General features: G+C 33.5%; 1 protein-coding gene across 8 annotated transcripts in view; it reads right to left on the bottom strand.

The window, feature by feature from the left end:
• Positions 1 to 1,493: 1,493 nt before the first annotated feature.
• The window catches only part of LOC106062362 (uncharacterized), a 55,409-nt gene continuing 44,693 nt past the window's right edge, over positions 1,494 to 12,209 (bottom strand). For 6 of the 8 annotated variants that reach the window (XM_056014392.1, XM_056014394.1, XM_056014395.1 and 3 more), the window contains 5 exons: positions 10,833 to 10,951; positions 9,685 to 9,819; positions 5,308 to 5,464; positions 3,980 to 4,111; positions 1,494 to 3,819 (listed from right to left, as the gene is read on the bottom strand). In XM_056014392.1, the coding sequence (XP_055870367.1) occupies positions 3,638 to 3,819; positions 3,980 to 4,111; positions 5,308 to 5,464; positions 9,685 to 9,819; positions 10,833 to 10,951 (725 nt within the window). In that variant the 3' untranslated portion in view covers positions 1,494 to 3,637. Of the gene's footprint in view, positions 3,820 to 3,979; positions 4,112 to 5,307; positions 5,465 to 9,684; positions 9,820 to 10,832; positions 10,952 to 12,209 lie in introns of those variants that run through there. The other 2 variants (XR_008775373.1, XM_056014398.1) reach the window with 2 other exon arrangements.

Genomic DNA, 12,209 nt, shown 5'->3' with positions numbered 1-12,209 from the left:
CCCACTTATCTAATTTTAAGGTTGAAGACAACCCACTTATCTGATTTTAAGTTTAAAGACAACCCACTTATCTGATTTTAAGTTTAAAGACAACCCACTTATCTGATTTTAAATTTGAAGACAACCACTTATTTGATTTAAAGTTTGAAGACATCCACTTATTTGATTTTAAGTTTGAAGACAACCATTATTTGATTTTAAGTTTGAAGACAACCCACTTATTTGATTTTCAGTTTGAAGACAACTCACTTATCTGATTATAAGTTTGAAGACAACCCACTTATCTGATTTGAAGTTTGAAGACAACCCACTTATTTGATTTTAAATTTGAAGACAACCCATATTTGATTTTAAGTTTGAAGACAACCCACTTACCTGATTTTAAAATTGAAGACAACCCACTTATCTGATTTTAAGATTGAAGACAACCCACTTATTTGATTTTAAATTTGAAGACAACCCACATTTGATTTTAAGTTTGAAGACAACCCATATATTTGATTTTAAGTTTGAAGACAACCCACTTTTCTGATTTTAAGTTTGAAGACAACCCACTTATCTGATTTTAAGTTTGAAGTCAACCCACTTATCTGATTATAAGTTTGAAGACAACCCACTTATCTGATTTGAAGTTTGAAGACAACCCACTTATCTGATTTGAAGTTTGAAGTCAACCCACTTATCTGATTTTAAGTTTAAAAACAACCCACTTATCTGATTTGAATTTTAAAGACAACCCACTTATTTGATTTTCACTTTAAAGACAACCCACTAATCTGATTTGAAGTTTGAAGACAACCCACTTATCTGATTTAAAGCTTAAAGACAACCCACTTATCCGATTTTAAGTTTAAAGACAACCCATATTTTATTTTAAGTTTAAAGACAACTCACTTATCTGATTTGAAGTTTAAAGACAACCTACTTATCGGATTTAAAACTTAAAGACAACCCACTTATCTGATTTGAAGTGTAAAGACAACCCACTTATCTTGTTTGAAGTGTAAAGGCAACCCACTTATCTATTTTGAAGTGTAAAGACAACCCACTTATCTGGTTTGAAGTGTAAAGACAACCCACTTATCTGGTTTGAAGTGTAAAGACAACCCACTTATCTGATTTGAAGTCATTTGGATGTCTTAGTTGTAGTTTTTTGTTCATTGATGTTTAAATATTTTTTGGGATGATTTCACAAGTTCATTTAAAGTTCTACATTACATGGTTTCAAATAGCATGCACTATCGATTAAGACACAGTTCCAGCGTCAACAGTCAGCCTTCAAGAATCAACTTAGACAACGACCAGTTGAAGCAGGCGCCAATACACTGCTCGCGTTTGTGACACAAAAAAAAGTTGGAAATGCAAAAAAACAAAAAAAAAAAAAAAAAAAACGCATACACTTAGAATATGTAGTATATTTTCTTTGCTTTGTCGCCATTTTTTTTTTTAAATTATACCTTCATTATATTAGTTAACATAACGGATTAGAACACTATTATTTTAATTTTTTTATTGCAGTAGACATATGCACGTACATTTCAAAATTAAAGCAGCATTTAATAGTATATAAATTACTTACTCTACAGTTGTTTAGTCTTAAGAAATCCTGTTTTGTTTTTTTTTTCACTCATTTATATTTAAGGTATAAATATTTTTTTCTAAATACGACTTTTTTGTTTATTGGCCTGACACAGATCTAGTCATTGTTTAGAATACCTTGGTAAAGTAGGAAATGAAGAATCATTTCGTACTTTGCCTAAAAAAGAATCATTCCGTACTTTGCCTAAAAATGCCCAACATTCTATTAAGGACAGCTTAAACCTCTAAATAGAAATTATATGTTTTAATAATAAAAAATGCTTTTTTTATTATGTGTCGGCATGCAAATAAAAAGAAAATAAATAGTTTTTCTTTATATCTTTTTTGAGAAAAAAAAATTAGGGGCTATTTTCAGGTCATCTGTTTCGTGACTTAAGGTTAACGCAGGTGTTGTGGCCAGCACAACGACCAACCGTCTTTACTTTTCTACAACTAATTTCAGGTACCCGTTGGAGCTGGGTGGACTCAGAGGTGCCCTAAAAATCCCGAAAGTAAAAACCCGTCTTCACCTGAGACCCGTCTTCACCTGAGTTCGATAGTTCAATGCCGGGATCCCGATTTGGAAGCCAAGCGCTTTACATTACAGAAGCACACTGTTTATGAGTAACAAAGTCAGATCACAACAAAAAAATTTTATCAACATTACTTAAATAGATTTTGAACAAAATAATTAGCTCAAGGACTCAAGAGGAAGTGGCAATTGAACACAGTCAACAGAGATTTAAATATTAATATTAAGGGGACTAACTCTCTAAAAGTAACTACACTTATTATCCCTCTTGACATGCTGACATCCAAAACATAGTTATTTTACCAACATTCAAAAGATGTAAAATATTTTTTAGATAGCTTTCATGAAAATTCATTCAATACTAATGTTTATAAGCTTCTGCGTTAAATATCAAATCAGAAATTGCTTCTAGCGTATTTCATATGCTTTAAAAGGACAAAAAGTGACACTATTGTTATGCAGCATTACACTCAATTCGTGTTTTAAAGACATTCTTACGTTACACAGGCTTCCTGCGTTTGTGTCAGTGATTTCTCCCTAGTTACTTGTATTCAATTTGAAACAAAGTTGGAAAGACGGATACTGTGGAAACACAGACTCACAATTTAATGTCAAATTTAATTCATTTCTATATACTAATAACAAAAATAATAATAAAACAATAATAACAATAAAATCGAAACTCGACACTGCCAGTGCTAGAGAATGAATACTTGTTCGTTTCTAACATAATGATAATCATATAACTATAGATATTACAATGTCCAATTATAAAACATTAAATGTTGGCCAGGTTATTGGCATCTATTTAACTGTTTATTTAAACCAATGAATGGAAACAATGGTTGAGAAGGATATTACAATGTAAAATTAACAATTAAATTTAGTTATAACATTTCGTTAACAAAAAATAAGAATAAAACATAAAAATATAAACAATCCTTTAAAAAACAAAACAAAGCTTATCGAAATGGGAAACATTCCGCCCTTAAAACTACTACCAATAATGTACGATTTATTTCCCTTATTCGATATCAAATAAAAGAATTGAATACTAATAATCAATTGACTTATAGAGTATTTTTGTTTATTGATTCATGTTTTGTTAGGTACAATAAATAATTGTTTAAAAGTATCAACTTGAAAGACAAAAGGAGAAATAGCGTTAACAATTATTAAGGGGACTAAACTCAACCTACATATTTTGCCATATCTGTGAATACTAAAATATTAGTTTCCTGTGTTAGTTTTAAACAAAAATAATTAATTACAAGTAGTTTAATTCTTTTTTTATTGATTCATGTCTTGTCTATGTATATCAAAATTTGTACGAAGTTTCAACTTGATCCGAGAATGGGTGTGGGAGAAATAACGTGTACACTTTTTTTTACCAGACAGACAGACAGAGTTAGTAGATATAAGCTTTGTAAACATTTCCGTTAGTCTAAAATTTTTAAAATATCTAGGAGTGTATAAGACACAAATTGAATTACTCCAAGGAAAACAAATTATTATTATGTTCTTGTTTCAGACATATTTGACAAAGTTATTCAGTAAATTTTCAAACGTTGGCCTGTCTTCTGGCAATAGTCTCCAGCAAGACTTCATGATATCGTAAAAAGCGACAGGTATTTCAAAACGTTCGTTTTGGGGTTTGGACAAACATCCGCCATCTTGTATCATCTGAATGACGTCAGAGTCTGATTTTTCTAAATAAAAGGAACATAAATAAAAAATAAACATACTTTTTGTCGTTAGAAAGCAATGCATTAATCAAGTTTTAACCAATATGTATAATTTACAAGTCATTAATAGGAATGCTATTAGCTTAGAATGAACATTAATATGGCTTATATTTATTTAACTTACTATCGTATGGCTCACAACCAAAAGTTACAGTCTCATACATCAATATACCAAACGACCACACATCTGACTTGCTGCTAAACTGTTTGTTCTTAGCTGCTTCTGGCGCAGCCCACTTAATTTTATAACTGTAATCTAGGAATAGTTTGAACACATAAAATATGTACATTATGAAACAAGAAACAAAAATACTTCCAATAATATATTAAGCGGACTTTGGATCAGTCATGTAATCAAACTTGTAATATATCTAGACTATCAATAATAAATCTGTGTGATTATAAATATTTTTTACCAATACTTTGTGTTTAGCACAACTTCATGCTTTTAGCTTTTTCAATATTATTATAGCTTTTTATATAGCGCTACTTTCATGCTTATAGCATGCTCAGAGCGCTTTGGTCCAATCTCATTTGTGGACCAGTTGGGGGGTGGTATCTAGGAGTTGGTTTTCCGTGCTGCCTTTAGGCGCTCAGTAAACGCAACTCTGTCCGAGTCGGGTGTCGAACCTCGAGCCCCCTTCTAGGTAGCCAAGACAAGCCAAGTTCTCGACCACGCTTCCCAATACGCTAAGATCCAATCATTTGCCTGAGTGAATTTTACCGTGGTCGCTTTTTAAATACATTTACAGCGACCTGAGACCTCCAGCCTAATAATCGTTCTAACGGACAACATACTAACCACTAGCAAGGGAAGTGCTTATGGAAACATAACTTTGTTTTAGTTATCTAATGTTAGTTTCAAACTTTACAACGATCAACTAATTTTCTTTCTACATAGTTTTAAAAGGGACTAATTTAACTAATACCACCACATCAGTCAATTCCAAAGTTTTTCTGTTGTTCGATTCCAAACAAAATAATTAGATACCAAAAGTTTATTAACAAAATTGTGCGAAATTTAAACCTGATTCAAGATTGGGTGTGGAGAAGAAACATATAGAAGCTTTTTACGAGACAAATAGAGTAAGTTAATATATGATTTGTGAAAAAAAAATATGTTTAACTATTGTTATTTTTAGATCTATACATTTGAAATAAACGTAGATCATTTATCGTCTGATGCGATTTGTGAATCGTAAGCAGTCATGACTTATCTATGTGACATTGTATCTCTTTCTATCTCTCGTCGGAAGAGCTACTTGAGTGAAAACCATTAGTTTCATTTATAACAATACACTTTTAAATAGTTACATCCAGATCCTTAGCACTGTGGGTTAATTGGATTTAAAATTTGTTTTTAAGCTTTATGATGTAGATCGCTAAATCTAACAAAATGTACATGATATCTGAATAAAGACGTAGCTGAAGAGGTGTACTGTAAGGTGTTACCTTTTCTGGATATTTGGTGATTTTCATTATCTATAGCAGTTGCATTTCCAAATCCTGCTATATAAACTTTGAAATTATATCCTACAAAAATATTTTCAGCTCTTAAATCTCTATGCACAATTTTGTGACTTTCCAAATAATTCATACCTTCACATACCTGTTGAGAGATATACAGCAATTAAATAATAATGTAGGTATAGAGATATCGTTACTAGCGGCAGTATGCCATCGATAAAGCATTTAGCTGTTTAATTTAATAGTTTCATTTAATTTCAATCAATAAACATTTTACAATGACTATGTTTTTTAACATTATAAAAAATATATGGGCAAAATACTAAAAAAATAAACAAAAAAAAAATACGTCAAACGTTCATCTTATCTAAAAGATTATATTTCTATAACAATATCATAACAAATGTTGAATAGGTTTCTTTAAAAAAAAACCCACAAATTTGTAACAGAAAATATATTTTTTAAAATTACATTTAACTGAAGAGAGAAAAGGAGATTCAAAATGTCGCATTGACAAGTTATAACTGCTTACGATTCGAAAATTGCATCAGATGATAAACGAGTGTCAGGATACATAGCCTGAACAGATACCCTGCGGTCGCACATGGTCGTTACCTTCTATTGTATCACATATAATGGCTTCAGACTGTGCGGATATGCTGGTACAGTACATTATCAAGACCCTCTTTATCTGTTCTTCTTCCATATATACTTCACCAGAAACTGAGATTTCCATATTGCACTGTACCACCCTTGAATGTTCCAAAAGAATTCAAAGGATTGCATGAAGTCTAGTGCCAGAATACACTCATCCATGATATTGGCGACTAAAAATTCATGACTAAAATGTTGATTTGCTATCTCAAACTTTATAGCGGTCTGACCTAAATTTGGCAAAAGTTCACCACTAGATGTTTTTATAGAATAGCCACTTTTTTCATGAATTTTATTATTTTCAATAAGTCTAGAATTAATTATTGATTCCAGCAAAAACGAACTCCTATTTTCAAATGCACTCTCCTTGCACCGCCACTGGTATGATAAGCCTTGGGCTTCCCATGAATCTCGCTGTCTGTATCTGCCCCACGAGACCTGCAGAATCTAATTTTTCTAATTCTGAGATTGGATGTTGGCCAGGTGACTACTCGATCGATCTCTCTCTCTCTTGTTCGGCCTGCAAATCTTCGAGTACAATCTCTGTAAATGTGGCCAGGAGCATCGCAATTCCAGCAGCGATGGACCGATCTATTTTGTCTTGGCATCAATAGTTTCCACCACTTGTCTGATAATATGCAAAAGTTTCTCCACCTGAAGCCCCCGACCAAAATGGGTCGTTTTTTATGTGTTTTTAGCTGCCTCAAAAGATTGTCATTATTTTTGATAGCCTTCTTACATTCGGGGTCACGAATGTCATCAATAAAGCGTCAATTTTGAGAACGTCTAAGATCTCCTTGTCAATGTCAGATAAGCCACCAATTCTTGTAGCGACTCTTTTGGATTTTGCTGCCGAGTCTTCAATTAGAATCTATTAAACTATTTAATTTCAATCACTATTTCGCCGAGATCAGCCTTTATTTCAAACTCGTAATTGTCCTAATCTAACCTGTCTTCGGGGCAGCTTCCATACGGCTAACAAGGGCCTCTTTGTTTCCTGACGTTACGATGCCCCTCTTCCTTATCTATTTACGGATTTCGTTAATCTAGAGCTCATGTGGGCATTTGAAGTAGACATGTTGGTAAACAGTGCAAGCGATATCACGCATCGAAACCAATAGTTGGGACATGGTAGTAAACTAAAGAAAATAACTCACTGATTCTCAGATCGCTGGTATCTCTCTGATTGTAGAAGCAGAATCCAAATATAAAGAGTCCATTCTCCAGATAAAAAGAAATAATTACACACTACTCAAATTGAAGTTCACATATCACGGTTAACTAATCTAAAGAAGACAATCATCTATCCTAAGTTGAGAAATCAAAAATAATAACAAGATCACGGTGGGAAAAATTGTTAGTAAAGGGGGAATATGTTTTTCATTAATATGTTTTATTGGTTTGGTTTACTTCCAGTAGAGACATTTAAGATTAATCAAGGCTGTAACAAAAATATTTTCTTTGGGGAAAAATAAAACTATTTAATTGGCTACTTAGGGAAAACAGTTTCACAGTTAAAATTTTTCTAAATTTGACTATCCTTTAAAGTCAAATGTTGTATATTTCGAACAAGCGTCAGTGAATTTTTAGAAATCTATTCAGTACAAAGTTTCATAAGTGTACGTTCAGTAATATTTAAAACATTCTCTTTGTAGAAATCAGAGCTGGATTGCTAGGAGTAATTGGTACAATATTGTAACGAATCTCACTATCCAGATTCTTTGCAAACTGCACCACACGACACCACCAACCTAAAGAACTTGAGAGCTCAGGGCTCCAAAGTAACGTAACACTTTAATGTTCGATAAATTACAGCCAATACTGTACAATTGGCTGCACGTGACACAGGCTGTACTAATATTTCTCCGTGAACAACTGTACCGCCGTATCAACTCTTGCACTGGCCTCAGCGTCTCCTTCAAGGCTTGCAATGCATTCAACAGTTCAGGACTGACTTCACATACTGGGCTCGTTGTGTCGGACTCGATAGTAGACCAAGATCAAGACGCCGTTCGTTTTGACTGTACTTGACAGTACTCTGCACTGAACCGTCGCAATGCGCGTACAGAACCACACCGCTGAACCACACTGAACTGTGCTGTAGTCAACTTGACTGTAGTGAACCGGGATGTAGTGAACCGGGCTGTGGTAAACCGTCTTGACAGTGACACCTTCGTTCTTTATATAGGGTCCCTGCTGACGTTCTAGAACCGGACGGAAAATCGCTCGACCATTCTTGTGATCATAACACTACATCCCTTGTTACGCCCATGAGCGCTACTCACAACACGGAACCTTCCCGAACTGTCTTGGCTGACCGTCGTAGCTCATCAAGTTGACCGCTCGTCTAGCACATGGGCTGGGGCGATCAGCGTCGGCTGTCTACACACATACCACTACCCCAATCTGTGCCTCCATCAGGTTTATAACAATATGTTAATGTATGAAATAGGAAAATTTTCAGTACAGATTGATCGATACTATGCCATGTAACTAAAAAATTATTTAATATATATCTAACAGGTTTTGTATTCTAGACTAGAGTAGATTACTTTCTTTTAATGTTTCCAAATCTGGATCCAAGTCTAATTTTATTAAGATTTTATCGCTATATATACAAACTAGAATATATATATATATATATATATATATATATATATATATATATATATATATATATATACATTTTCTTCAAGGCTCAACCATTCCTGATATCACCAAGAAGTCATGGAAAGATCACTGTTTTATTTCTGCAAGCCGGAATAAAGTTACCCCACCTAATTTTGGTGACGGAAAAAAAAGAGAGGGGGGAGAACAAGTCGTATTCACCCGTCACTAAATAGCATTGCATTTTATTCAGTCTTTACTACGTACTGAATTATTTTACGAGCCTTGCGTGTAGCGCAGTCATGCAGTATATCATAAACATTCTGTTTCCTACATAGATCACGCTCAATAGCAAGAATTACCAAATGTTTCAATCTATCTACAATAATTGTTGACCTCAAGTAATTCTTCATTAGTTTAAGGCGCGAGAAGCTTCTTTCACCAGACTCTACAACTAAGGGTATTGTATAATGCCGTTTTTTCTATCTCGCATAGTAATGGTGTTTTCCAAATTGAATGACATCCCAAAATGACAATTTTGTCTATATTTCCGGAGATTTTTACGAGTTTTCAACAGATTTGAATAATTTCCGGAGATTTTCAGGACTTTTTCATACATTTTTCAATTTCATGAGATTTCCAGGAGCTCGCGGAATATCTGTTATAAGTTATAAAATGGTTAGTTTAATAGTTTACACCTAGGATTAGTGGGAGGCCAATGAAAGTGCGGGGCCCACTGCGGTTACATAGGTTGAAGTGCCCTATTGTCGGTCTGAAAAATAGCGGCGTATGCTGCGCCGTGAGTCGACTAGTATTATATAGTCAGAGTAGATTTATACATGAGCGCAAAAAATATTTTTAAAAAGTAAATCTGCACTTGGGAATATAATAATAAAACAATACAACTTGACAGCTTTTCTCACAATAGTAAGTTGGAGTAAATTTACATACAAACAAAACAATAAAATAAACTGAAAAAAAAAATTTAAAACTGTTTTCATTGAAAAAGTATAAACAATGTACAATCTGGAAGAAAAGCCTAATTAATCAATTATATTTAGGTTTAATAATTGTATTAAAATTGTAATTAAAAATACTAACTTCTACGTTCATCACCAAAATATCGTACAACTGAATTAAATTAGCATAATCAGTTTTCAAAACTTTCAGCAATGTTCCGTTGGGAATGAACTCTGTCACAATGTATGAAGTCTGATCCAAGACCACACCTAGAAACTTTATATATTATAGATATATAAATGACATTCATTTTGCGTTAATAATTATTAAACCGTAACTATAAAAGGCTTGCAAAATAAATCAAAGCCTCTTTGAATGTTATGTGTAAGTAAATACATCATTTAGCGTCAAGCACTAACACCATAATGTTTCTATTAACGATATAGCTAGCACCAGATGCTGGACCGTACATTTCTTTGGTGGGGTAGATGTCTACCTCAGTGATATACAATGTGTATACCCGAATCCTAGGTAAGATATAGTGCCCCTTGCTGAAGGTCTGTAGAAAAAGCCTTATATTCCCGAAAAAATTTTTAGAGGATATTAAACGAAAATTGAATTTCTGTAATGTTTTTGAACTTGAAACATGAAACATTTTGATCATCGAATGGAACTATTCTTTAAACAATTATTTATTGTACCTAACAAAACATGATAGAATTTATAAAAATTAGCCAATTTATGAATTATTTTCTTTGATACGAATAAGGGAAATAACTTGTATATTGTTAGTAGATATAATTTTAAGGATGGAGTTCTTCCCCTTAAGATACGCTTTTTTTAAAGGATGTTTAATAGAATTTTTGGTTTTTGTTTTCTGAAATCTCTTATCTCTGCCTGTGGTCCCTTCATTCAGATTCCTCCAGGCAACTCGGTTCTGGGCGAGTCTCTCCAACTGTCTTGTTCATCTGCATGTCATCTACTTCCAAATCGAGGCGCCATGAATGTCCGGGCCGTCCCCTCTTCCTCTTTGTTTTTTTGAAGGTTCCAGGATAGGGCTTGTCTTGTAATGTTGGAAGCAGGCTTGTGAAGGTTGTAACCTAAATCATGTGCACTGTTTACATTTTCACGCTCTATATTTACATAATTCACAATACACCCACCAAGTTAACTATAAATCCCCCTCAAATCTCAGTGTTTTCTGAGCATTTAGAAGAAGAATAAAAGCCTTTGGAAAAGAGTAGATATAAATTTACTGTGTCGATTTGTATTTTAAATTAGATACTTACTTGTATAATATGTTCATTCTGCATTTTGCTAAGTATTTTTGCTTCAATCAAGAATTCATTTTGGGGCATACTTCCTGAATTCATTTTTACGGCAACATCTACACCTGCATTCATTCTTCCTGAAGAAACCTTCCAAATATTAGACATTTGTTTTCAGACTAAAACGCAAGAGAAGAGTGTCTATAAATTTACGTGTCAAAGTATTAGGTGTCAAGAAGATTTTTACAAAGCGTATATCAACTCTGTCGATCTGTCTGGTTAAACGTCACGTTATTTCTCCCACACCCAATCTCGGATCATCATGTAAATGGGCACAATTATTTCTTTTACTGAAAACACAAGAATCAATTTTTAAAAAAAATTACGAATTAGTTAATTCGTTTATTTAATTAGTTAATTCATTAGTAGTTAATTATTTTGTTTCTTATCTCGAACAAGGGAAAGAAATTACATGTCATTGAAGTGGTGATATAAATTAGTCCCCTTTATAGGTCGCCGCTCTAAATTGAAACAAACAATATATAACTTTACAATATGCTCTAGTCATAAGCACCTCACAAGCAGAGTGGTTATCCTGTCGGCCAGAGGAGCCGTAAGTCACGTGTTTGAATCCATGTCGCCCCCCCCCCTTTTTTTGTGTGTAAATGATTTAAAAACTAATTACGTAAAATCCACCAAGATATCCCTCCCCTCCCCCACCATCTTCCCAACTGGTCCAGCTAACTGATAAGATCATAGCGTATTTAGAAATTTAAATGAATGAAATAGCGCTAAACAAAAACTATTGGTAAAAGTATTATTCATCGCACGGAATTATTGTTGTGGGTCAAGATCTATTACACATATATACATGGGAAGCGTGGTCGAAAGGCTAAGTGCGCTTGAAGTCGCCTTGGCTTGGCTACCTAGAAGGGGGCTCGAGGTTCGACACCCGACTCGGGCAGCACGGGAAACCAACTCCTACATACCCCTTCCCCCCCCCCCCCACTAGTCAACAAATGAAATTGGACCAAAGCGCTCTGAGCATGCTATAAGCATGAAAGTAGCGCTATATAAAAGCTATAAATATAAATATTTAAATATATATTACTGAAGCACACTAGATAGACCTACAATTGCACTTTGTATAAGATTTGAAACAATATTTTTAATGTTGTTCTTGTTTCTTATACAGAGGTTTCAGAACGCAACACAAATCTTCTTTAGTACTAAACAATAGGAAATGATTAAACATAGAGTTCCATTTCTTACTTTTATTTTTGGCGAAGCTAATTTTAGAGAGGATATAAATAGAAGAAGAGATAAGATCCTACAGTGAATATGTTTTAAATTTCAATTTAAATATTTTGAGAAATGTATTATTTATTGAAGTTATAT

The sequence above is a fragment of the Biomphalaria glabrata genome, chromosome 16, assembly GCF_947242115.1.
Source record: "Biomphalaria glabrata chromosome 16, xgBioGlab47.1, whole genome shotgun sequence".
Lineage (NCBI taxonomy): Eukaryota > Metazoa > Mollusca > Gastropoda > Planorbidae > Biomphalaria > Biomphalaria glabrata.
Note: the sequence above shows the minus strand (reverse complement) of the source record. Positions and strands in the feature narration are given on the sequence as shown.